This window comes from Crinia signifera, chromosome 19 (genome assembly GCF_055691185.1).
Source record: "Crinia signifera chromosome 19, ASM5569118v1, whole genome shotgun sequence".
Lineage (NCBI taxonomy): Eukaryota > Metazoa > Chordata > Amphibia > Anura > Myobatrachidae > Crinia > Crinia signifera.
The window spans coordinates 39,216,183-39,243,945 of NC_139226.1; the positions used below are offsets into that span (position 1 = coordinate 39,216,183).

The 27,763-nt window shown below is 51.0% G+C and overlaps 1 protein-coding gene across 2 annotated transcripts; it reads right to left on the bottom strand.

Annotated features, from left to right (window-relative positions):
- Positions 1 to 489: 489 nt before the first annotated feature.
- Positions 490 to 27,215, bottom strand: LOC146042412 (sulfotransferase 2B1-like). Of its 2 annotated transcripts, none has more exons than XM_083162397.1 (7): positions 27,096 to 27,215; positions 11,588 to 11,730; positions 8,890 to 9,098; positions 6,981 to 7,107; positions 4,381 to 4,475; positions 2,301 to 2,481; positions 490 to 676 (listed from the first exon to the last, which is right to left on the bottom strand). In XM_083162397.1, the coding sequence occupies exons 2-7, from the start codon at positions 11,721 to 11,723 to the stop codon at positions 561 to 563; spliced, it is 864 nt and encodes a 287-aa protein (XP_083018523.1). In that variant the 5' UTR covers positions 11,724 to 11,730; positions 27,096 to 27,215; the 3' UTR covers positions 490 to 560. The 2 variants fall into 2 exon arrangements, with proteins under 2 accessions (XP_083018523.1, XP_083018522.1); XM_083162396.1 differs by lacking the exon at positions 27,096 to 27,215 and adding an exon at positions 14,193 to 14,345.
- Between the last annotated feature and the right edge of the window lie 548 nt (positions 27,216 to 27,763).

Below are 27,763 nucleotides of genomic sequence, written 5' to 3' on the forward strand. Positions count from 1 at the left end.
CTGCCTCTTTGGAGGAGGGGGGCTGCTGCAATGCTGGCCTCTGCCGACGCCTGCTGGTCCTGACCCCCATCGCGGGACTGGTGCATGTACAGTAGCTGCTTTTGTATTGCGCATGTGCTGGACCCAGCCTATGGGCTGCTTAGAAAGCATATTTATGGTCCTGGATATCCTGGAGCATGCACAGTATCGTCCTCAGTACTGCACATGTGCAGAACCCATTTTATGGGCTGCCCACACAGCAGCCCATAGAGGCATCCCAAGGGAGGGAACACCTCCCAATAGGACTGCCTTGGGTGACTGGCAGGTCGGACTTCCAATAGGAAGTCACTGGCAGTCACAGTGAAGCCAGTCTCACAGGCTGCATCTGGCTTCACTACAGTAGCAGATTTTTTGGAGGGCTTTGCTTTGGCTCCCAGTATTCTGACCTAATGCTAAAACATTTGTTTTAATCAGGCAAAACATTTCGATATGATTCCAATGCAATATGAGGTGTGATTAATAGATAAGCAGGGATTTTTTATTTATTAATAATACACATCTGAAAGAGAATGACGCAATGATTATAATTTTTCCCAATAAAAAGTTGTGTTGACGTCTTTCATCTCCTCCTCGTAAACTTTGTCAAAATATTCGCTCTGAGCTACTGTAAATACATTCTTCCAATCACCAGAGATTCCTGCAAGACAGAGCGATAATGTGTAAATCTGGGGCTCAGTATGTCAGTGTAAATGTACAGTGTCCCTTCTCTGATAGAATAAAACTGCGTTTGATACTCCAAAGCTTCCCAACAGTGAAGGATAAGTATACTCAGGACACATCAGTTGAATCTCTAATATAGAAAAAAATCCTTTTATCATTTTATCATCCATTGATTTTTTTTTTGTAGTATTAGTTTTCTCTTCTTCTTTAATGACATTGTAATTAATGTTGATGACTTTTGCAAAGTATACCCTGTGGACAATTAACTTTTACTGTATGTTATGTTATTGTTTATTCTCTTTTAAATATAGCTATTCATACAGTATACCAAACCGATTAGTGAGTGATGACAGGGTGGCCAATTCCAGGAGCTTGATCGGCGGGAACTTAGGATTTCAGGATAAGATGGCACACTCTAATGCCGGGCATTTGCTTAGACGCTGCCCTGCCGCTTCCATCCCGACTCTGCGCAGCATGAAGTGGTGAAAGGACACGCTGTTCCCCACAATGCACACCTTGCCGGCCCCACTCCCGCACCATCGCATTTCAGTTCCGGCCTCACCACTGGGGATTCGCTGATGCAAACTCCCACCCACTCCTGGCCGCACTGCCCACACCGCTACAGGTTGAGTATCTCGTATCCAAAATGCCCGGGACCAGGAGAATTTTGGATAACGGATTATTCCGTATTTCGGAATATTTTAATATTTCAATTATGTATTTTGAAGTATCTTGCATGTATGCTGTATAAACACATAAAATACACACAAATATATTTTATTACCACATAAAATATACACAAATATATTTTATTTGTTCAAAAAACAAGGTTTCAAAACATGAAACAAAATTTGTGTAATATCTCAGATATTGAATTTGAATGCCAAGCAATCATTGTCTTGCACATATATAGTGCCAGTTACATATCATGTCACCAGTAGTGCTGTTACAAATGTCCCCAGTGAGTTTTTAGCAAAAAAAATTTTTTTTTTTCACTTTCTGGAATGTCTGGTTTTCGGAATAATTCGGATAACGGATATTCGGATACGGGATACTCGACCTGTATTGTAATTAAATGTGTGGGGCAGGCAATTTGGAGGTGCGAGGGCCGATGTAGCATTGATCAGAACATGCTCCTACACACGTCGGTGCATGTGTAGGGCCCAATATTGTTTATGTATAGATAAGATGAATCCAATTCCCTGGTAGCTATTATACCAGTGGTTACCAATCTCTCTTGAATCACGGCACACTAGGGTATCAGATGTTTTTTACGGCACCCCATGGCCAAATATTTATATGATATGGGCAATTGTGTTTAAATGTCTTAGTTTTCAGATACGTGATGAGCACTTGCTGTTGTTTGCCTGCATACAGTATATTATGATTGGAAGCCATAAGAACGGGTTTCCCTGTCACATTCACCGTAAATAATTGAACTGGTCCAGGACCACCAACCCAGGACACCCCCTGCATGTGCCTTGAGGCACCCCAGTGTGTCTAGGCACACAGTTTGGGAACCACTGTATTATACATTTCAAATAGGTACAGCTATTAATTATTAATTGAACGTTAACAATTTTGGAAGAAGGACCATTTACCTTTGCGTAAAAAAGTTCCTTTAGAGTGATCCATTAATTTTGGGGTCAGAAGACTCCAATTAGACATCTTGTTTTCCTTCATGGCTTTGAAAGCAGACTGTTCTACAACCGAGTCAATCTGTGCGTCATCCAACTCCTGCCCCAAGAACTTACAGATCCTCACCACGCTGCCTCTATGGTCCTGGAAAATAATTACTATACATTTATATCATTGTTACATTAGTCCTACCATCCGTGGCGGGATGGCCCTGGGGCAGGGTGCCATATGTCCTGGGACCCATCTGTATGCTCCATGCTCCCTGCAGAAGAGGATCCTGGCTGCTTAGTTTGTGTCACATAGATAGTCAGTGCCAGCAATCAGGCTGATCGGCCGCACTCAATTATTTAAACCTTGTAACAAACAAAGCGGCCTGGGAGTATCCTTGGGAGTAGATGAACACCGGAACTTGAACGGCTCCCTGCAGCGCCAACTACTTCAACTGGGCTACCAGTGTGGATCCACGTTGGGTCGAAGGGGGTGCCAAAACAAACCTTTGTTCCAGGTACCATGTCACCTAGCCACACCTCTGGCACCAACTACTTCAGTGGAGCTGCCTGTGCGCATCCACGTCAGGGCACACATCGGCCGGCCCACGTATTCATGGGAACACCCAGCGTTTTCATGGGGATGCCCATAAAAAATGCAGGGTGTACCCATGGGCAAGATCCGTCACCCCGCCATCGTCCGCCCCAGTCCCATCTCGATCCTTGCAAACGGCTCAGTGACTATGCAAATCGCCGAAGCCGTTCGCAAAGGGGACCCGCACATGCGCATAAAGGACCATAGGCATGCAGAGTCCCACAAACATAAGGGTGGGGCCGAACTCGCAGAAATGCGAGCAGGCGAGAATCACCCCCAAGGGGGTTATTCAGACCTTACTGCAAAGCTGCAAGTAAAGAAAAGCAGGTACTCTTTACCTAGAACGGCGCCCGTCGCGGGCATCGCGGGTACATTTATGTGTGGCCGCGACGCGACCGACGCGATGCCCGCGATTTCCCATTGAAACCCATGTTAAACATGGAAATCGTGTCGGTCGCGTCGCGGCCGGCCATAAATGTACCCGCGATGCCTGCGACGCGATGCTCCCGATTTCCCATAGGAAGCAATGTTAAAAGTCGCGATGGACCCGATTTTAATGTTAAATGGCTCAATCCACCCGATTTGGCCATAGGAATCAATGTTAAATGGGCCACAGAGCCCATTAACCCTTAAATGTCCCCCCAAATTTTTAACGCCACCCCACGATCCACGCCAACCCGAAGCGTGGCGAGCGCAGCGAGCCCGCGAGGGGCGGCGGTACGCGTCCTCTGACCTTTTCATGCCCTACTATCCACTACGGCGTGGTGTGAGAATATAATAACCGAGCCCGAAGCGTGGCGAGCCCCGCGAGAGGACGCGGATACCTTCACAGTTATGCGCGTCCCCTCGCGGGCTTCACAGGTGTCCGTGGCGACGCGGACACCTGTGAAGCCCGCGAGGGGACGCGTCTACCTGTGAAGGTATCCGCGTGCGCTCGCCACGCTTCGGGCTCGGTGGCTCGCTGCGCTCGCCACACTATTATATTCTCACACCACGCCGTAGTGGATAGTAGGGCATGAAAAGGTCGGAGGACGCGTACCGCCGCCCCTCGCGGGCTCGCTGCGCTCGCCACGCTTCGGGTTGGCGTGGATCGTGGGGTGGCGTTAAAAATTTGGGGGGACATTTAAGGGTTAATTTGGCCTATTTGGCCCCAAATCGGGTCCATTGAGGCATTTAACAGTAAAATCGCGGTCAATCTGCCGTTTTAACATTGTTCCCTATGGGAAAATCGCGGTGATCGTGGTCATCGCGGGCATCGCGGCCATCCCGATTTACCCGCGATGCCCGCGATTTTTACCCCCGACGCCCGCGATTTCAATCGCGGGCGCCGTTCTAGGTAAAGAGTACCGAAAAGCATGTTGCACTTCAGATCGGGCAAATGTAAACATTACTGGAGTACCTAGAGTAAACACAGAGAGAACATACATATGACATGCATGTCAGGTTATAGCGGAACCATACCTGCAGGAGCTCCTCATATGTAAGACAGAGGAATCGGCTGTCATCCTTCATTTGCATCCAACCTTTCACATGTTCAAACCAAGTCCCATACAGAGCTGAAAGTAAAGCAATTGTACATTGTGTATGACAACATCTAATAAAATAATAAAATGGCAACATCTAATTGTTATCAATGGATACCTTCTGAAACCTACCCTTGATCCTAACACTCTCACCAATTACCAGCCCATCGTTCTTCATCTTTTTGCCTCCAAACTCCTTGAGTGCATTGTCTACGCACCACTAAAACTGCCCTCCCTAAAGTCTGCAATGACGTCCATGATGCCAAGTTCAAGGGCCAATATTCTCTGACACTGTGGACCACCCCGATTACAGTTTTATATTTTTGTCAATGGATTGCTCTGGTTCCTGATCTCTGGTCGCCAAGTCCCCAGCACCTCCTCAAAGTTGGGACTCTAGGTTTTTATACTATTGAAGGCAAAGATTTCCAGATAATGGCGATATCTGCAGACAAACAAGCTGCTCTTCCACTGGAAAATGATGAATATTAAGCCCACTCCATTAGCCAACCCTCCCCTGCATACAGAGGCGTAACTACCACCTTCTGGGCCCCATAGCAAAATCTTGGTATGCCCCCCCCCCCCCCAGAAATATGAGAGTTTAGCGTTAGATGGAGAGCGGGGGAGGGAATGCACTTTATATCTCCTAATCTCATCCTCCCCCGCACCACCTCAGTACATGCTGTGCTTCCTTAAACATAAGTGCACTGCTTTACCTTAAGCATTGAAGGAAGGTCTCCTTGTCTGCACAGCGCTGGCAGCAGGATGGGTCCTCCTGAGTCCTCAGTTCACGCCGGGGCTGGTCACTAGATAGTGACGTGGAGCCCCGGCACCATCAGAGAGGTCAGAGGGGAGGGGGGCTTAATAACACTTGCTTTGTTCTCCGTTACAGTGCCGCACTGCCGCTGCGCTGTGCGGGACAGCGCCGCTGACACTTCGTGTGCGGCATTACTAAAATAGAATGAAAGGGTGCAGGGGGTGCCTGCCGAGCCCTCGGGCCACCCAAAGGCCCGGGCCCCATAGCAATTGCACCCCCTGCACCCTCCATAGTTCCGCCACTGCCTGCATATAAAACACCCCCTACCTTCCTGGAAGTCATTTACAAGGGACCCTTCATTCAGCTCAGTGCCCCCTTCCACACGTTAGTGTTCTCCCTCCCACCACCTGTGCAGTAAAGGAGTAATCAGCAGAAGTTACTGCTCCAGGTCCTACATGTTGAGTGTAAGATAGAGCACCCCCTGCCACCCGTGGGACATCAAAGCTGCTGCTGATAGCACCCCCTAGGAGGGGAGAATGGGTAAGCGCCCCAGTGCATTGCTTTGCCCAGGGGCCCACACTGCTGTTAAGACGGCCCTGTTTCAGGATAACCAACTACTCCATTTGTGGCAACCAGCTTGGTAAATATAAATTACCTCCGGAGATACCCCTTACACCTCCATTAAAATTGATAAACTAAGGCTATTATATACACCCCAAAGCCAACTACAGATTCATGTGGATAAAAGCACCTCCGGTCCACTCAAACTGCTGTGCCTTTTTAACATTGTGATTTTATTTTGTTTATGAATTTTTTTTTTATCATTTATCTACATTAAAATATTGTTCATTTTTACGAATTGTTGTTCAGCGCTGGCTTTTATGCTTATGTGGTTTCCGCATTAGCATATTATTGTATTCTTTGTTTTTTGAGGACTGACTACTCTCTAAATAAAGCATCTGCTACAACAAAACACAACTCATACAGCTCAGGGGTAGATTTATCAACAGGTCCTTAACGTTCTTTACTGATAGTTTCGCTTCACCACTTTATCGTGGTGAAGCTACCCTGCGTTTCGGCCGAATGTATTATCAGTGAATTGAACGTTATGGGAGTGCGTTATCCCCTGCTGACGGGGATACGCATCTTCCCATAACGTGTGTGCTCCTCCCCAGCTATTTGTTCTGCGCATGCGCCGGTTTCCCTGATACACGCTGTGTCACCGGCTCATACGCAGTTTTCCATGGTCAGCGCCGCTTGCTGGTCTCCAGCGTCTTCAAATTAAAACTGTGCATGCGCCGGGTAATGTTCGCCGGGGATGCTCTATACCCGGCGCAGTTTTAATTTGAAGACGCCGAACAGAGCAGGAGACCTACATGAGATGAAAACAGGAGCGTGCGGCCACCAGGAAGCATAATAAATAAGGTATGAGGCAGGCACCCACTTGCCCCTAACTTATGTGCGCTATGCTGCCTGCCCCACATCGCCGCACGCTAAAGACCCGCATCGCGGGTGTCATAGATCAGGGTTAACGCTATCCCCTGCCATAATCGACGTTTAATAATTCTACCCCACAATCTGGTAACCTTGGTTACTAAATTGCTATCTTGATCCCACCTTCTCCTTTAAGACCCTCATCCACTGACCTGTCATCTCCAGATTGTACTACTGTAACCTATTCCGATGTGACCTACCTGACTACCACTTCTCCACTCAAGGCAATCCTCAACGCTGCTGCCCCGGATCATCTCCAAACGTACAATATGCAGGTCTGATCAACTCACCATTCCCCTGCATGAAGTCATCTAAGAAATCCTGGAAGTGTTCAATTTCTGTAAACATTTTGTAAATCTTGGTAAAATAGAATAACGATACAATGACATCCTTGGGGTTCCGCACTGTGTAGATAATCTACGGAAAATCAAGAAATAAGCTTAGTGTATAAAGTTGTGAATGTACTTTTGATACAAATAAAAATTGAAGAACACATTTTTACTAAATATTTCATCACTGGGCAACAGTGAGCGGCCATTCCGTTCAGCTTTCTGGGTGACACAAGGGCGTAACTATTATTGGTGCAAGAGGTGCAGAGCCGCTTTGGGGCCTAGAGCTGAAGGGGGCCCCCATCTTTACAATTATTGTATGCAATTTGGACTAGATTGCATCACATTGCAAAACATATGCAATGCAATCTAGTCCAAATTGCATACAATAATTGCACAGTGTATTGGCACCAGTTGTATGTGCTATATAAATGTATTGCTAAATAGGGGGCCCTTACAAACTGTTGCTATGGGGCCTACGAATGTCTAGTTACGCCCCTGGTATGACATATGGCTAATCATTTTTTTTCTGGACATAACATGTAGTGAAATAGATATAATAGCCAGATAGCAATATAAATATAAACAGTGGTGGGTTGGGAAATACGAATGGCCCTGAAATAGTGTGTAGAAATGGTCCGACCTGGGAAGCATCAGAGGTGTGCGGTTTCTGTACTGCCGAGATGGAATAACAGAATGGATGGGCACAATGCAGTGCCATGAGTTTGTTGGCAGTCTGTCATTTATGGGCACATATCAGTAAATAAAACAGGCTTCAGGGGTACAACGGCCCACCGAAAATCTTGCCAGTAAACCATAAGGCCAATCCACCCGTGGATGTAACATAGAGGACCAGATGTATCAAGTGTTTTTGATTGTGATATACAGAGGTGTCCTTGTACATCTTTGCCCGCAATGCTTTTACATAACCATGGCACAACATGTTGGTAGTTGGAGGCAGCTGTGAGCGATGCTCCTGGGGGGAGGCAGTGGAGGGTCTCTGGGAGGGCTCTAGGACGCTATACTCCTGCTACTGATTGCCAGCGGCGGTAGCGGGCATGCTCTCGTTACCATATTCAATAGGGAGCTGGATGCTGGGGTTGGGATCATTTGGTCTATAGCATGTTGGTCGACAAGCATGAGGTCAACATGGGGAAAGGTCCACATGGGTCTAGGTCAACATGGGGCAAGGTCGACAGGTCATTAGGTCGACAAACATTAGGATGACAGTCAAAAGGTGGACATGGGATTTTTCACAGTTTTTTGCCCTGAATTATGACACAGTCAACATGGACACAGTTTTAAGTGCACCGCGTCCCCTTGCATGGCTTGCTGCGCTCGTCACACTATTTTATTCTCCCACCACGCCCTAGTGGATGGTAGGACATGAAATACCTCCTGTCTGCACATGTCAGCGCAAAAAACAGTGAAAAACCCCATGTTGATCTTTTGACTGTGGACCTAGACACTGGCGACCTAATGCTTGTGTCGACCTAAAGCCATGTCGACCTAGACCCATGTTGACCTAGACCCATGTTGACCTAATGCTTGTGTCGACCTAGACCCATGTTGACCTAGACCCATGTTGACCTAATGCTTGTCGACCATCATGCTGTAGGCCAAATGACCGTATCCCGGATGCTGCGTGACGCCACGCTATGATATGCATCGCTGCAGTAAGCTGCTACCTGCTGCAACATTATAAAGGTGCACATCTGTAGTAATGGGTGTAAAACTCATTCCAGAGGGACAACAATACGGCCAGCCTGAGGATGATTGTTCTAATCACTCAGTAATACAAGCTCCACTACAGATCTCACTATCCTGCTCACATATATTGACACATTCCGCCTTCCTAGGATTTGCTTACTTTAGCTTTAGACTTGAAAAAAGATTTAGCAAACATGCTGAACGGTAGATGGGAAGTCAAAATCCTGGGTGGCACGAGATCCTGCATCTGTTTTTGACCCATAGCAGTTTCATACCATGGTGACCGCTCGTAGATTGGCACACTGTTGCTAAGCGTTGCATCCCCTTTATGCTTTATTAAATTCAAGATCTGTATCATCCAGTTGGTACCTAGAAATATAGAACAGAAATTCATGAGATTTTGCCGCAGGCCAATCAATCAAACACAATGGATGACCATCGATATGTAAACATATCGATGGTCATCCATTGCATAGTTTAGCACTATCGATGGCCAGTTGCAGAATTGCCATTGATGGCAACCATCAATCATCCATGGCAATGGCAACGGTGGCCATCCCTAGGGCATATGTTCCACCCGGTCAGCTCCTTCCCATATTTAGTGGAGAGTAGAAGTAACTTGGCTTCACTGCATCAGATCGATCCTCTCCTGCCTGTAAAAGCCCCATACACTAGGCCGCCTTGTCCTAAGGACAAGTGGAACCAGATTTCCCGGGAGGGTTCACATACGATTAGGCACTTGATGTGCCATTTTTTACATGCGATACATTGCATGCAATTTATCGCATGTCACTCCCAGGGAGCTGCAGGCGGAGGGAGCATAAAGCCAAGCGGGAGGATGCTGAGAGCCGGAAAAAAAAAAAAAACATACAAATGAATGGGCAGCCACTGACTGGCTGAGGGCGGGATGTATTAATATATATTGCCGCCCTTTGCCCGCCAGCCGCCGCGATGCTGCCGCATATGAACTAACATATGCGGCTAGCATCGGGTTGCGGTGACGGAGACCCCCGCGATACCTGTGATGTGGTCTGCGGGGGTCTCTGTCACATCCCGGCGGCTGGCAGTGTCCCCCTGTGTCTCCTCCTCCCCCCTGCAGCCGGATGTCCTGCCGGCTGTGACACCTGCTGGGGAGGAGGAGATCAAAGGAGGACGGGAGGGGGGGGGGGGGGGCGTGCGGACGGTGGACGGCGGCGGCAATAGAAGCCACCATCTGGGTGGCGATACCCTGCCATGCAGAAACGGGGTGGACGGGTAATGGTACATAGAAAAATGTGGTAAAACCCCCTATTTACCGCATATTCCCTTTAGTACATCCCGCCCTATGAGAGCTCTCAATCCGCGGCTGCCTATTCATTTGTATTTTTTTTTTTTTATTTGCCCACTGCCTGGGTCCCCCTACCCAGCTCCCGGCGTCCCCCTGTCCAGCTCCCTCCGCCCGGCTCTCAGTGTCCCCCCGCATCGGATGAGATACATCACGGGTGCTAAAAAGCACCCACTATGTGCTGGTGACGGCTGCACATAAGATTTATCGGTACTCTTTACCTAGCACGGCACCCACGATTTTGATCGTGGGCATCGCAGGTAAAAAAATCGCGGGCATCGCGGGCATTGAATGCACTAAAAATCGGGTGCGACGCGACCGACGCGATTTCCCATAGGGAACAATGTTCAATGCCTCAATTGACACGATTTTTCCATAGGAAACAATGTTAAATGGCCCACAGAGGCCAAATAGCCACCCTGAAGTGTGAAATGGCCCCCACAATTGTTTACGCCACCCCACGATCAACGTCAACCCGAAGCGTGGCGAGCGCAGCGAGCCCTCGAGGGGCGGCGGTACGCGTCCTACGACCTTTTCATACCCCCACTATCCACGTTGGCGTGGAGTTAAGATTAGAATAGTGTGGCGAGCGCAGCGAGCCACCGAGCCCGAAGCGTGGCGAGCCCCGCGAGGGGACGCGGATACCTTCACAGGTAAACGCGTCCCTTCGCGGGCTTCACAGGTATCCGCGTCCGCTCGCCACGCTTCGGGCTCGCTGCGCTCGCCACACTATTCTATTCTCAACTCCACGCCGACGTGGATAGTGGGGGTATGAAAAGGTCGTAGGACGCGTACCGCCGCCCCTCGCGGGCTCGCTGCGCTCGCCAAGCTTCGGGTTCACGTTGATCGTGGGGTGGCGTTAACAATTGTGGGGGCCATTTCACACTTCAGGGTGGCTATTTGGCCTCTGTGGGCCATTTAATATTGTTTCCTATGGAAAAATCGTGTCAATTGAGGCATTGAACAGTAAAATCGGGTCAATTGAGAAATTTAACATTGTTCCCTATGGGAATTCGCGGGCATCGCGTCGGTCGCGTCGCACCCGATTTTTTAGTGCATTCAATGCCCGCGATGACCGCGATGGGCGCCGTGCTAGGTAAAGAGTACCGATTTATCTTATGTGCAGCACATATGATCTCCGTCCCCGACACACGGGTCCATGCATCGGATCGGAACGGATGTCATTCATATGCTATTTGGGTCGTTTTATCCGATTTATTGGCCCTATCCGACTGAATCGGGTGAAATCGGCCCAAATTGCATAGTGTATGGGGGCCTTAACACTCCACCGCCAAGTGAGTGCCAGCATAAACCAGCAGGAGGAACTGGAGGATAAAGTGATGCATCTCAAGCACTTTACCAGGGAAAAATAATTCCTCCAACCTGATTTCTCTCCCGTTTTTGCTATACTTACTCTGTTTTACAACTCGCAATCTGTCCATTTACATACATAGATACATACATACATACATACATACACAAGTGAGTCTGACATTAGTCATTATGGGAAAACAGTATATGTACAATAAATTACCGGATTTGGGGTAGGTAACATTGTAGACATCGTCATCCCAAACTTCATGTCCATTTTCCGCATAATCGAGACTATCCTCTGAATGAACGTCACAGGCAAATTTAAATCCTTTGCACGTAAAGTTATCGTATGTCATTTTCTACCTGCAGACAGATTACAATATATAGATATTAAAATTTTCGGCTACCTAGATATTGCCTAACAAAGAACTGAGAAAACCTGGTTTGTATGGACAGCTGGTGATCTTAGAAGGCTTCAGCTAGTACCCAGGTGGTGTGATTAGGTAAACACTATAATCCCAGCAGTTGTGGGCAATAATGCTTTTCTATGTAATAGAGTACAAGACAGTACAGGGTTAAAGCAATAGATTTCTCACAGGCACTATGTATTGAGATCCCCCGAAGCAACATTTTGATAGGCAATCAAGGTTTCCAGGCAGAGACATGCAATATCGCAGTAAGTCCCTGGCAGAAATATGCAGCAGGATAGAGTGCAGTCACTCACATCATATGCCAGTGAGTCCTGGATGCAGGCGCGACAACCCCCCCCCCCCCTGGCAAAGGACAGAGGATGCCCCATCAGCCTGGGGAGACCCCTGACTGAAACCCCAGTAAGGGGAGCATCCCAGCTTGCAGGATCCTTTATAGCCCATCCACCCTACAGCGGCCCTCACGGGGAGAAACCCCAAGGTGGAGGTAAGGCTCTTGCCTCAGGGGGTTAGAAGCGATGGGCCTGAATACCAGCGAAGGCCCTGGGCCTTACCGCTTTCCCCACACTGGCTCACCCCACAGCCGCCACTCCAACCAAGGCCGCCAGACATCCTGGCCACCCCTCAGCTTCCCAGAAGATCGGGACTCAGTCATATAACATGCTGAATAAGAAAAATGGCCCTGCTGCTGCCCTGGAAGTAGCTATGACCAAGATGGCGCCGCTGATGGCTGCCTAGGAGCTGTGCAGCTCAGTCAAATATGTTCCCCGTCTTATACATATCCGTACTGTCACTGCTTATTTGGCGGTTGCAACGACCAAGTGCATACCTCCCAATGGGCCAGATAGGGTTACCACCTTTCCCCTTTAATTCCGGACACATATTAATTACACAGGTTCTGTGGCTGGCTGACTTCAAGACTGCATATCACCTGGTTTTAAACTTCCACAGAACCTGTGTAATTAATATGTGTCCGGAATTAAAGGGGAAAGGTGGTAACCCTAGGGCCAGATGTACTAAGCTTCAAAAATGATAAAATGGAGAGTGATAAACAACCATCCAATCAATTCCTGCCTGATATTTTTCAAACACAGCCTGTGACATGGCAGGTAGGAGCTGATTGGCTGGCTGTTTATCACTCTCCATTTTATCACTTTTGAAGCTTAGTACATCTGGCCCATTAAATGTGACCCATTCCAGGAGGGACACATTGCTCTGCTCCTGCACTTCCCTTAACGTATGATTGCCATCACCTGTGTTGAAGCACCTTTCTTATCAATTAACCTGTTCAACACAGATGAAGGTAATCATGCATTAAGAAGAAAGTGCAGGAGCAGAGCAGTGTGTCCCTCCTGGAGAGGGTCATGTTGGGAGGTATGCAAGTGTCGCTGCTGATTTGGCTGCCTGGGTGCTGTGCTCGGCCAAAATTTGTTCCTTTTGTCTCCCTTGTCCTTGCCCTCCACTCTCCTCAAAGTGCTTCTAGTGTAGAACTAAACATACTGTACTATGTATCACACACACACACAAAGACAGATTCCCCTATTGGGCCCAGTAACACACACACACACACACACACACACACATTCCCCTATTGGGCCCAGTATCACACACACACACACACACACACACACACACACACACACACACACACACACACACACACACACATTCCCCTATTGGGCCCAGTATCACACAGACACACACACACATTCCCCTATTGGGCCCAGTATCACACACACACACACACACATTCCCCTATTGGGCCCAGTATCACACACACACACACACACACACACACACAGATTCCCCTATTGGGCCCAGTATCACACACACACACACACACACACACATTCCCCTATTGGGCCCAGTATCACACACACACACACACACACACATTCCCCTATTGGGCCCAGTATCACACACACACACACACACACACACACACACACACACATTCCCCTATTGGGCCCAGTATCACACACACACACACACACACACACACATTCCCCTATTGGGCCCAGTATCACACACACACACAGAGATTCCCCTATTGGGCCCAGTATCACACACACACACACACACACACACACACACACACACAGATTCCCCTATTGGGCCCAGTATCACACACACACACACACACACACACACACACACACACACACACACACACAGATTCCCCTATTGGGCCCAGTATCACACACACACACACACACACACACACATTCCCCTATTGGGCCCAGTATCACACACACACACACACACAGATTCCCCTATTGGGCCCAGTATCACACACACACAGATTCCCCTATTGGGCCCAGTATCACAGATTCCCCTAAGATATTTGAACACATAATATATTTGGGATAAGAGTGAGAAGAGGAGTGAATGAGTTACCTTTTACTCCAGTGGTTTAATTTCCCAATTCCCAAGCACGGGAGCAGCTGCCTGTTTACCGCAGTAAGACCCTGCACCTTGTGATCCACTGTTCATTCTGTATTACCTTACGTGACCTTAATCTAATAGCTGTGATATCAAAGGTAATTACACGCCTCCCCATTGTGTAACTGTTGGCCAGGAAAGGACAAATTACAGGTAGTAGTAAAGTAATGCCCACACCAAAGCTATAAAAAAACATTAATCCTTGGTGCACAGTGCATCCTGGTGTTTGTTCTGTCACTGCGGGGGTTAATCTGGTTGATTCTCAAAGCTGCGAGTCCACCAAACCCCACTATGCAAATGGGGGCAGGCCACCACCCATTCGCAAGGGCGATTCGTTTGCAGGAACTGTGAATAGGTGTGTGTCCCCCGCAGGGATATTATAGTTGGTAGTAGAATTTTGCACAGCGCCCCATTGGCTGTGGGAATAGACATTTCCCGCTGCTTAGCAGCTGACAGGGGGGACTCCCAACAGCCCCCCCACACCGCGGGACACTGCCGCCCGTGGGTGGGACAGCCGGACAGGCCCTGACAATCGGGACTGTCCCGCTAAAATCGGGACTGTTGGGAGGTATGCCCAAAGGGCGTGTCTGGTTCCATATATGGAGAGATTGTGAAAAGAGATTGTGAACGTGGCACCAGTGGTGTAGCTAGGTGCCACGGCGCCCGGAGCAAGGGCATGTTTCGCGCCCCCCCCACCCCCTAAAAAATAAAAAATTTGAAGTAGGTGAGGCTAATGCGCAGTGAAAAGTGGGCGTGGCCCAACATTATACCTCACACCATAATGCTCAAGCATAGTAGTGGTGTGGAGCAGGGAATGAGTGATAGGGAGGGTGGGAGTGATAGTGCGGAGCAGGGAGGGAGAGGAGAGGGTGCCTGGGTTTGAGAGAGAAAGAGAAGAGGGGGTACAGAGATAAAGAATCATGGATAGAGAGAGACGGGTGGATGAGAGAAGTGGTTAAATGAAGTGGGGTGAGATAGGGTGTCAGGAATAGGGGGGCCTTATCAGGGCAGATGGAAAGAGAGGGGTGAGAAAAAGGGAAGAAAGAAAGGAGGGGGGGACGAGAGATGGTGTCTCATGATAGAGAGAGAGAGGGGTGAGAGGTTGTAAGGAAATGAGAGAAAGGGGGATAAGAGAGAGGGGGGTCAGATACAGAGAAAGAGAGAGGGGTAAGAGGGGAGATCAAAGCTAGAGAAGAGGTGAGAAAGAGAGGGATCAGGTACAGAGAGGGGGGTCCGACTCAGTTAGAAAGAGGTGAGAGAGCGGGGAGGGGCAGGCAAAGAGAGAGATGAGTGAGAGAGAGAGCATGTCAGGCAGAGAGAGACAGTGAGAAGGGGGTTAGCCAGAGGGGAGGTTGGGGAACTTCCTTGTGTCAAGCGCTGCTGCCATCATGGTGGCAGGATCTCGGAACAGGGCAGTCCGATGGGGAGTTGCTGCTTAGCTACATTGGCCTGGGGTGGCAGCAGGCAGTGCCTGGGTTATGTGGCACACAGTGGTGACCGTGAAGGGGGAGGGGAGAAGATGTGAGACAGCCGCAGGGTGTCTGGGTGTGAGACTGATGCTTTGTGGGCTCTGACAAAAAATACAAATAACAAAAATCAGTGCTTGAAGAAAGTGCAGCACTGAATAGACTCCAAAAATTCACATATACATGCTCCCATATATGTGTGGTGTCCCAAGACTGTTTATAACCCCCATTTTCATTTGGACGCTAGGGGGTTAATGTCCCCCAGGATTTCGCGCCTCCACGGAAGATTGACAGGTGGCTGGAGCGAGGGGATTGGACAAAAAGGAGGAAAAGGAGGAGCGGAGCAGAGACGCTGGCGCGTGAGGAAGGGAAGCCAGGGAAGTGAACGGCGCGCGGTGAGAGCGGAGGAGAGAGTGAACAGCACGCGACCGCGTCAGAGACCAGAGAAGCTGGGAGAACCAGACGCCGACCGCCGACTGACCCCCGCTCGTCGCAGAGGAGAAGAGAAGCCAGGCGCCGCGTCACCAAGGGGGAAGAAGCTGTGGTACCAACGAGGCAGCGTGGAGTGACGGGAGCATTGCGGAGGACCCCCGCTGGAGCAGCCCAGGGCAGGTGCGGCGCCTCTGAGTGTGGCAACGCCGCGAGAGCAGCGCCCACACTAGAGTGCCCCTGCCGAAGACAGGAGCGTTGCAGAGCGTCTGACTGGAAGCCGGAGCGCGGGATCGAGACGGGCAGGAGCCTGCACCTTGCTGGGGAAAAACAGGTACTCTCTAGATCCACTGCCCCAAGGCCCACTCCCTGCCACCAACTCCGACTTGGGCCACCCACCAATGGTTGTATAGGGGACCAGGGCTGGGCACACTAACTGCACCCTCTGCCAGCTACATAGCTTGGGCAGCTAAGGAAGATCCCCTTAACCCCCGGGAGCCCTATTACTGACTGGCCCCTTTTACCTCCTGGAGCCCCACTACTGAGTACTGCACCTTTATTGCACCTCTGCAGTCCCCCACGTTTAGGAACCCCTTTGCCGGTGTCATATCTGTGGGAATACCACCACCTTGTGGATTAATTGGGAATTGCTCCCTTATCACCCAGTGTTGCCGGAATTACTACAAACGCTGGACTTCTTCACAGAACTGATTTCTTTCCGGACTTCTGTGCACAGTTTGGGTAGGACTGGGCCCCACGCCAGGTGACGTCACCGTTGTTCATAAGAGGGTATACCGGTTAACCCAATTATCATTATTGTTGTAATTGTTATCTGACGTATACCGTATACAGTTAAATTTGTTGTGTATATCCAAGGATGCGACTCCAGTGTCAACAGTACCGTACCGACTGACCGAATCCAGTAGTATTTATAAAAGTGGGGGTGTTTGACCCCGAGTGTCGCTACGGTATCTTGGACACGTGGAGTTAGTAGGCCCAAACGGGTATGTGTGTAACCCGGTTGTGTCGCTATTGAGGTTGCTCTTAAGTGTTGTCATTTATTGATGTTTCATTACTCCCAAGTACTGCTGCGCAGCAAGGGTCAGTGGGCATCGATTATTGGCCTGTCATAATAAATTTGAGTTGCATCACAGACCGCTGTCCCCTTTCATTGAAGAGTCTCTTCCCCTCGTCCACCGGAGGAACGAACAACGGGTGAACCAGAGTCGTCTCTGAAGCAGTAAGGTAAGGGGAACCCGTTCCCTCTGCACTCCGGCCTCCACAAATCTTTTGGCGTCAGCGAACAGGATCCGCGTGCACTAGGAGAGGGACACATCTGTGAAAAAATGGAGCAGCAACAAGGCGGAGGAGCGCCACAACAGGCGAATCCGCAAAATCAAGAACAGCAGGACGCGGAAGATGCAACTCCGGCTGCGGCCATAACCATGCCGTACTACTTCGGGGCCCCGTGGCTCCCGACCTACAGCGGAGACGATGACCAACCACAGAAGACCCCGTTCGCAGAGTTCAGAAACAATATAGAATCCACGTACCGAATGTACAAACCGAGTGAACAACAGAAGGTGGAGATCCTGATGGGGCAGCTGAAGGGATCGGCGCGCAGAGAAGTGGCCTCATGGCCGATGGAAGACAGAAAGAATGCGACAGACATGCTGAAGAAGATCTTCACCACGTTCGAGACAAAGACCATCCCCGAACTAAAGATGAAGCTGTACACGCGCAAACAACGGCCAAACGAGACGCTGCGGGACTACGCTCTGAGTCTACAGGAGATGCTAAAGGCCATTATAGCGGTGGACCCGGAAGAGGTACGAAATGCAGAAGAGGCCCTAACAGTCCAATTCGTCGAAGGGGTGGCCCAAGAAAATGTCAGGATCCAACTGCGGCTGCTGAGGGCACAGATGCCGGGCAAGACCTTCCGGGACTTCAAGACGGCCGCTCTTGCCATCGTCGGTAACCCCAAAAACAAGGAAGAAGGCTACCCAGAGCTGATCGGCTTCAATGAAGGAGCGAGCTCAGCCGGAGCTACGACCAGTAGTACCGACAGGGCCAAACGGACCTCAGACCTTGCAGTACAGGGTGGCCAACTACCAGACAGAGACGCGATGCAAACACTCCAAAAACAAATGGAGGAACTCACCGTCGGAATGGCAGAAATGCAGAGGGAGATGCGCCGAATGGCGAGTTCACCGGCACCGAGCTACACCGAGCCGAGATGGAGGGCCGAACGGCAAAGGCCAGCCCGAAGCAGGTGGGAACCACCCCGTGAATACGGGCGGCGGTCGTCTGACCAATTTGACGGACAAGGGCGCCCCATATGCCGCCGATGCCAGGAAGTCGGGCACGTGGAAAGGAATTGTGGACAAGAGGAACATTTAAACTCCAACACCCCGAGGTCGAGGGCCGGACCTCGGGGCGAGTACCGAGAGTAGAACAAGACCCAAATCAGTGGCGGCCAAAATTCATCGGACAATGCCCCATCCTGCCAGTGGCCGTCGAGGGAATAGAGATCCCAGCAATGCTGGACACCGGCTCCCAGATCACCACGATCCAGCTTTCAACCCTTCGACAGCACTGGGACGAGGAGCGGGTGATCTTGCCGCCCCCATCATGGTTGCAGTTAATAGCCAGCAACGGCCTCACCATACCATGCGTAGGCTACTGGGAAGCTGACATCAGGATTGGAGACACGCTGCTGCCCAAGCAGGGGTGCCTGGTCACTGACGTGGAAGGGGACCAGTTCGCCCCCGTCATCCTAGGGATGAATGTGTTGCACCAGTGTCCCGACGAATTAGTGACCACTTTGAAGGCCAAGCTGACGAGGGGCGCGACGGCCGGGGATCAAGCCCTGCAGAAAACCATCAAGGTACTACAGGGGCACCAACGGTTCGTACCCAAGACGGGCGAGGTCGGAAAAGTCCGGTTAACGGATGGGAAGCCGGTGAAGCTCCAACCAAACTCTGAAACAATCCTGTGGGGCAAGGCCCGATGCGGGCCCAATGGTGGCGATTACGATGCGCTAGTCGAAGCAGGACTGATTCCCGCGCGGTACGACGTCGTCGTGGCAAGCGCCCTGGTAACCGTCAGGGGTGGTCGTGTTCCCGTGAGAGTACTGAATCCCCACAGCCGGGTAGTGAAAGTGTACCGCAACCAGCCCATAGCAACGCTGAGGTGGACCACGTTCCAAGATGTCGTGCCCCCACCGTCCGTGGGACAACAGAACAGTGCGAATGTTGGTCTAGAACAGCCACCCACTTGGTGGAGGGACCTCCAAGTCGGGGACAAGAACACACCGCTGACGGAAAAGGAAGGAGTCATGGAAGTGGTGCGAGAGCACGCCGCCGCTTTTAGCAAGCACCCGACTGACATCGGAGTTGTGAGAGATATCCGCCACCACATTCCGACAGGCGGGGCGCACCCCGTGAAGGAACGGCACCGACCAGTGGCACCAGCCCTCTACCAACCGGTCCGCCAGATGCTCGAAGAAATGAAGTCCAGTGGCGTGATCCAGGAAAGCCACAGCCCCTGGGCGGCCCCGATGGTCCTAGTCCGCAAGAAAGACGGGCAGTTACGCTTTTGCGTGGACTACAGGAGACTCAACAGCGTCACCCACAAGGACGCCTACCCACTCCCCCGGATAGAGGAGTCCCTGGCGGCCCTCAAGGCCGCTAGGTACTTCTCCACCTTGGACCTGACCAGCGGATACTGGCAGGTCAGAGTCGCAGAAGAGGACAGAGAGAAGACGGCCTTTGTGACCCCCATGGGCCTTTACGAGTTTAACCGGATGCCGTTTGGCCTATGCAATGCTCCGGCCACCTTCCAACGGGTGATGGAGCATTGCCTGGGCCATATGAATTTTGAGATCGTACTGCTGTACCTAGACGACATCATTATTTTCTCGGAATCCTACGATGAACATCTCCAGCATCTGGGAAAAGTCTTCCAACAGCTGACCAAGTATGGGCTCAAGCTTAAACCGGAGAAATGCCACCTCTTGAAGCCGGAAGTCAGATACCTAGGCCATGTCGTGAACGCCGAAGGGGTCGCACCCGATCCGGAAAAGACCAGAGTAGTGCTGGAATGGCCCGTACCCCAGACGGTGAAAGATATCCGGCGCTTCCTGGGGTTTGTGGGCTACTATAGGCGCTTCGTCCAAGGCTTTGCGAAGTTAGCCAGCCCCCTCGCTGAGTTACTCCGCGGGATCCCGAAGGAAGGGTACCATAAGAAGACCCCAATCGAATGGACAGAAGCCCGTCAGCAAGCCTTCGACAGCCTCAAGAGAGCCCTCGTCACTGCCCCACTGTTGGCATACCCTGATTACAGTCTCCCTTTCCGGCTCTACACCGACGCCAGCAAGCAGGGGCTAGGTGCGGTCCTGGCCCAGAAGCAAGGGGGCCAAGAGAGGGTCATCGCCTACGCCAGCCGCAGCCTCCGACCCACCGAACGGAACGATGCTAACTATAGCGCCTTTAAGCTGGAGTTCCTGGCGCTGGTGTGGGCGGTGACCGAAAAATTTCGAGACTACCTGGCAGTTACCCCGTTTGTGGCCGTCACCGACTGCAACCCGCTAGCACATCAAGCAACAGCCCGCCTTGGCGCCCTGGAGCAGAGGTGGGCCTCGCGGTTGGCGAACTACAACTACCAGATTGAGTACAGAAGCGGACGCAGTAACGCCAACGCTGACGCCCTGTCCCGCCTGCCAAATCCAGAACAGGAGGAAGAAGAGACAGACCCGAGAGAGGCGGTGGAGTTGCCGCACTTCACTGCACCGCCGCCGAAAATCAGTCAACAGCACGCAAATAGGGCCACCGTCGAGCAGTCCGTAAGTGGCGACGGGAAAGACTGGGCGAAGTGGCAACGGGAGTGCCCACACATCCAACGGGTCAAACGCTACTTAGTGGACCAGTGTGAACCTTCACCGGCAGAGAGGGATCAAGCCCCTGCCGAGTTCCTACAGTTGTGGCGTCAGCGGGACCGAATGGTGGTGCGAGACGGGCTAGTGTACCGCGGGTGGATCGACCCGAGGACCCACCTAGCCCGAGAACAGCTCCTACTGCCCAGAGCCGCAATCGACACAGTCTTGCGAGCTTACCACGATGAATCGGGGCACTTCGGGAACAAGAAGACAGAGGCCACCCTGCGGAGTCGGTTTCACTGGCACAATCTACGTCAGGATGTCGAGACGTGGTGTAAGACCTGCCTAGTTTGCGCGACCCGGAGGCCGGCTACCGCTAACGAAAAAGCACCGCTCCACCCAATCTGCACCAGTAGGCCCTTGGAACTAGTGTCACTCGACCACGTGAAGATGGAGCCCAGCCCAATGGGATATACCTACGCCCTCACTATAGTGGACCACTATACCAAGTTTGCGGTGGCGGTACCAGTGAAAGACCTGACAGCCCGTACCACGGCCGAAATATTCTGGAGGGCGTTCGTTCGACCCTACGGGTTCCCGCAGAAAGTCCTGTCCGATCAAGGCCCTGCCTTCGAATCCCAACTCTTCAAGGAACTCTGCGCCTACTACGGGTGCAATAAACTGCACACCACCCCCTATCACCCCCAGGGGAACGGCGCCTGCGAACGCATGAACCAGACGCTCCTCCACATGCTCCGCGCGCTGTCCCCGAGTCAGCGATCCGAATGGCCTAGACTGTTGGCCGAATTGACCTTCCTCTACAATAATACCTGTCACGCTTCAACGGGGTATACACCCTATTACCTGCTCTTCGGGAGAGCCGGGAAGCTGCCAGCCGATATGCAGCTCGATCTCCCAACCCCAGAACCTCAACTGTCTCCGCAGTCCTCCTGGATGAACGAACACCAAGACCGGATGAGGGAGGCTAACCAAGTTGTTCAACAGCACAGGGGAGCTGTGCACGAGCGCCAACAGAAAGACTATGACCGGAACGCTCAAGCCTGCCGACTGCCGGCAGGCAGCGTCGTCCTCAAGAAGAATAATCGACTCAAGAGCAAGCTGGATCCCAAGTGGGAGTCCGACCCATATGTGGTGATGACAGAACCAGTGTCCACCATGGCCGTGTACCAAATTGCGAAGTTAGATGGCACCCGTTCGCACTGGGTTCACCGAAACCAGCTTAAGCTCCACCCGAAACCGAATCAAGCGTCAGAAGCCACATCCAAGGATGATTGGGGTGAAGAGCCAGACGGTGAAGCCGCCCTCTTGCCCTTGTTGCCCACTGACCCGCTTGAGCTGTTGATGGCGGCCAGCTGGCCCACTACGCCGCAGCCACAGCGGGCCCGATCTAGGCCACTAGTTGAATTGCCCCCGCCTCGCGCAGCCGCGGAAGTGGCCCCCGGGGCTGAGCTAAGACGCTCCGAAAGGAGTACCCGGGGTACACTTCCCCGGCGGTACCAAGATTAGATATCTGCTCATAACTTGTAATATATGTATATGTTGTGCCGTGAAATGTTGCCGTAGTCACCGCAGAGACCGAAATTTGAAGAAAAAGAGGACCATTATTTGTCTCATTGCGATGCGCGGGGACACGCATCCGTAAAAGTGGGGGTGAATGTGGTGTCCCAAGACTGTTTATAACCCCCATTTTCATTTGGACGCTAGGGGGTTAATGTCCCCCAGGATTTCGCGCCTCCACGGAAGATTGACAGGTGGCTGGAGCGAGGGGATTGGACAAAAAGGAGGAAAAGGAGGAGCGGAGCAGAGACGCTGGCGCGTGAGGAAGGGAAGCCAGGGAAGTGAACGGCGCGCGGTGAGAGCGGAGGAGAGAGTGAACAGCACGCGACCGCGTCAGAGACCAGAGAAGCTGGGAGAACCAGACGCCGACCGCCGACTGACCCCCGCTCGTCGCAGAGGAGAAGAGAAGCCAGGCGCCGCGTCACCAAGGGGGAAGAAGCTGTGGTACCAACGAGGCAGCGTGGAGTGACGGGAGCATTGCGGAGGACCCCCGCTGGAGCAGCCCAGGGCAGGTGCGGCGCCTCTGAGTGTGGCAACGCCGCGAGAGCAGCGCCCACACTAGAGTGCCCCTGCCGAAGACAGGAGCGTTGCAGAGCGTCTGACTGGAAGCCGGAGCGCGGGATCGAGACGGGCAGGAGCCTGCACCTTGCTGGGGAAAAACAGGTACTCTCTAGATCCACTGCCCCAAGGCCCACTCCCTGCCACCAACTCCGACTTGGGCCACCCACCAATGGTTGTATAGGGGACCAGGGCTGGGCACACTAACTGCACCCTCTGCCAGCTACATAGCTTGGGCAGCTAAGGAAGATCCCCTTAACCCCCGGGAGCCCTATTACTGACTGGCCCCTTTTACCTCCTGGAGCCCCACTACTGAGTACTGCACCTTTATTGCACCTCTGCAGTCCCCCACGTTTAGGAACCCCTTTGCCGGTGTCATATCTGTGGGAATACCACCACCTTGTGGATTAATTGGGAATTGCTCCCTTATCACCCAGTGTTGCCGGAATTACTACAAACGCTGGACTTCTTCACAGAACTGATTTCTTTCCGGACTTCTGTGCACAGTTTGGGTAGGACTGGGCCCCACGCCAGGTGACGTCACCGTTGTTCATAAGAGGGTATACCGGTTAACCCAATTATCATTATTGTTGTAATTGTTATCTGACGTATACCGTATACAGTTAAATTTGTTGTGTATATCCAAGGATGCGACTCCAGTGTCAACAGTACCGTACCGACTGACCGAATCCAGTAGTATTTATAAAAGTGGGGGTGTTTGACCCCGAGTGTCGCTACGGTATCTTGGACACGTGGAGTTAGTAGGCCCAAACGGGTATGTGTGTAACCCGGTTGTGTCGCTATTGAGGTTGCTCTTAAGTGTTGTCATTTATTGATGTTTCATTACTCCCAAGTACTGCTGCGCAGCAAGGGTCAGTGGGCATCGATTATTGGCCTGTCATAATAAATTTGAGTTGCATCACAGACCGCTGTCCCCTTTCATTGAAGAGTCTCTTCCCCTCGTCCACCGGAGGAACGAACAACGGGTGAACCAGAGTCGTCTCTGAAGCAGTAAGGTAAGGGGAACCCGTTCCCTCTGCACTCCGGCCTCCACATATGCACATCCCCCCCCCCATATAAACGTATATATGCTCCTTCCTGCACATATACACATACCCCTCCCCAATTAATTTATACATCCATGCTACCATAATATCAGCCGGGGTACCTCCATGGAGCTGTGCTCGGTGTCATCAGTAAGGTGTGCTCGGTTTCCTGCACTAAGTAGTGCAGGAAAGGTGATACACAGGGGATGAGGAAGTTGTGGTCAGGGGCTAAGGAGCCCTGCCCCTGCAGCTACTACCAGTGGGCTGGGTGAACAGGTAAAAACACAGAAGGGAGAGCAGGGCAAACGGGGACCTCCAGCTACGCTAATGTACCTCTAGCGCCGCACGGCTGCAGCTGGTTTGCTGGTAGAGCAGCAGCCTCATCTGTTTGACACGCACTCTCGTCTGGCGGCGAGTGATGGGGAGAGGGAGGCTCGGAATACCTGCTCCGGCTTGAGCATTGAAAGAGCAGAAGTGCTCCTTCAGGGCGCACAGCCTCCGTTGTCTCCCGGATTTCCACCACTACTGGATACACAGGGAGTCCGGGCATGCAGTGTTGTAGCTAGGCGCTGTATGATATCCGGGAGACGTGTACCGTCACTGTGCCAGTGGTGCTATTTAAAATTCACATCTCCCGCTGGACCGTGCTAGCCAATAGGCGCTCGCGGTCCAGCAGCCGCCAGTTGATTGGCTGCTGGACCGCAAGCGCCTATTGGCTAGCGGTCCACCGGGAGACGTGAATTTTAAATTGCAGCACGTCTCCCGGACAGTGAGTGGACACAGCGGGGAGCAGGGACGGAGCGGGCGGGCAGGTGGTGCAGGCACGGCTCTGGCGCCATGTTATCTTCCTGCGCCCGGAGCTGGTGCTCCACCGGCACCACCCTCGCTACGCCTCTGCGTGGCACCTAGAAGTGTGGCTGTGTACTGCTACATCTGAGAGCAATCTTTTATAATGATTATAGCCAAATGTAGCTGAGCCCCACAGCAGTTAGTAAGATCTACTATACACTTGGTAAATAAAGGTCACTGATATGTGTCAGGGATTGTTCATCTGTTGTGTTTTACATGTGGTTCCATATAAATGGCCACAAGAAATGCATGTAGCCATAGGGATCATTAGGGCAGATGTATTAAGTCTTAACAAGAGATAAATGCAAGGGTTATAAGGAGAGATAAACGTCCAGCCAATCAGCTCCTTACTGCCATGTGGTTATGGTATAAATCATAGACTGACTCATGATAGACAGTCATATGGTCGACAGTCAGAAGGTCGACAGGGTCTAAAGGTCGACAGGGTCTAAAGGTCGAAATGGTTAAAAGGTCGACGTGAAAAGGTCAACATGGTCAAAAGATCGACAGCCAAAAGGTCGATATGGAAAAAGGTCGACATGCGTTTTTAATATTTTTAGGGTGTCTATGTTGACATAGGTCGACATGGACACTGTCTAAGGGCGGTATTCAATGTGAATACCTGCGAGGTGCAGCGAATCCTTTTTAGGATTCGCTGCACATTTGCCACGTTCCGGAGCCAGCGGGCTCCGGTATTCAACGTGTCAGGGGCTCGCTGCCCCTGACAGGCGAATATGAGCTCCTGCGGCGAATGCCGCAGGGAGCCTGAGGAGGATGCCAGGCAGAGAGATGGAAGTCTCTCTGCCTGCCCCTGAACGTTTGTGGGGGGCAGGTGGGCTCCCCGGGTGCCAGGCAGCACAGGCTGCCCCCCGGGGGTGCCAGCAGGGGAGCGCATATTCACAACACACGATCGTAACGATCGGGTGCAGTGAATATATGAATATGTAATGAGCGGCTCGGCTCCGGCGCCCCCTGCTGGCTGCTGTGTAAAAAAAAAAAAAGTAGCATGCCCCTCCTCAGAATAAAATTCCTGATTTTTTGACACCAAATGTAAAAAACAAAACACTTTATTTTAAAAGTTCACATTCCACTTCTCCATCAAAAGATAGCGATTCCTACTCGGTGAATCCTGGCGAAAAAAACCTTCAAATGTATTCGCCATGTGGTCATTGAATAGGGTGATTCACCGTTTTAGTCAGAAATTCGCCAAACAGCACAAATTCGCCATAAAAACATGGCGAATCAGGCTCATTGAATACCGCCCTAAGAGTACAGCTGCGCTCCCCATGCTTTGGGCACGGTGCCTCGCTGCGCTCGGCACACTATTTTATTCTCCCACCGCTCCCTAGTGGATGGCAGGGCATGAAATACCGCCTGTCGGCACATGTTGGTTGAAAATTTAGTAAAAAAATGCATGTCGACCTTTCCTACGTCGACATTTTGACCATGTAGTCCTTTAGACCCTGTCGACCTATTGTGTGTCAACCTTTAAACCCTGTCAACCTTTTGACTGTCGACGATTAGTGGTTGACCATATGTCATGTCTATCATGAGTCATCCTATGATCAGTTCGGATACCCTGCCATGTTACAGGCTGTGTTTGAAAAAAGTCAGTAAGGAGCTGATTGGCTGGATGTTTATCTCTCCTTATCACCAGCATTTATCTCTTGTTAAGGCTTAATACATCTGCCCATTGTGTTTTATCAGCAATTGTGGTAAATGGTGCTGATGATTCAGCATAAATGTAACAGCTACATAATGTGGGCTAGGTGAAATTTAAATAATAGGTGAAATGAGGGAGATTGCTAGACTAATGAGGGAGAGAGGGAGATTGCTGCTATGTCAGGGAGTCTCCCGCAGAATGCAGGAGGGTAGACAGCTATGCATACAGTGTCACATACGCACAGTGTAGGGGGGTTACAGGTTGTCAAAACACTGAGGGGGGCTAAGGGTGTACAAAGTGACACACACACACACACGTAGAAGGAACACTCACATCACAGCCCACTCACATATGTACACTCCCATGCACTCACTCCCATCACAGCCTACTTACAGATGTACACCAGTCCCCTCCCTCACATCAAAGAACTCTGCACAACCCCCTTGTCTTGTGTCTGGTAGCAGCCAGCAGGAAGTTAGGAGTACAGTGAAGTCCGTGCAGCGTTCTCCTCTCTCTCCCACTTCCTGTCTGTGCACGATACCTCCGGAGTAGGGATGGGACATCGAAAGAAAACATCAATTAAATTATGTTTTTCAACATTGGTTAGAAAACATCATTTAGACCTAAACATTGGTACTCTAAAACCGATGTTAACCGATGTTTCTATATATTTTTCAATAAACTGTCTACTTGAGAATATGATACACTAATACGCTTATGAAATTATAAATAATCCTATTAAGTTTATCTTGTTGGAGGTTTACAGCTTACACACATTGGATATATGATTCATGTTTTGAGGGAAATAAAAAAAAATTAAGGAGGGTAAAAAAATGAAGCATTAACTAGGAAAACTTTATTGCACCAACTCACAGCAGCTCACAATCTGCTATTTTTAAATATTTTTAAGGTACTTCCTCGTCTTTGCGGCCACCACTTACACCAGTTACATTAGCCGCTATGTGAATCGCGATTGTTCCCTCATGATTGCTCACCACGCTTCAGGCTCGGTAGCTCGCTCTGCTTCGCTCGCCACAACATTACTAAAGGTAATAGATGGT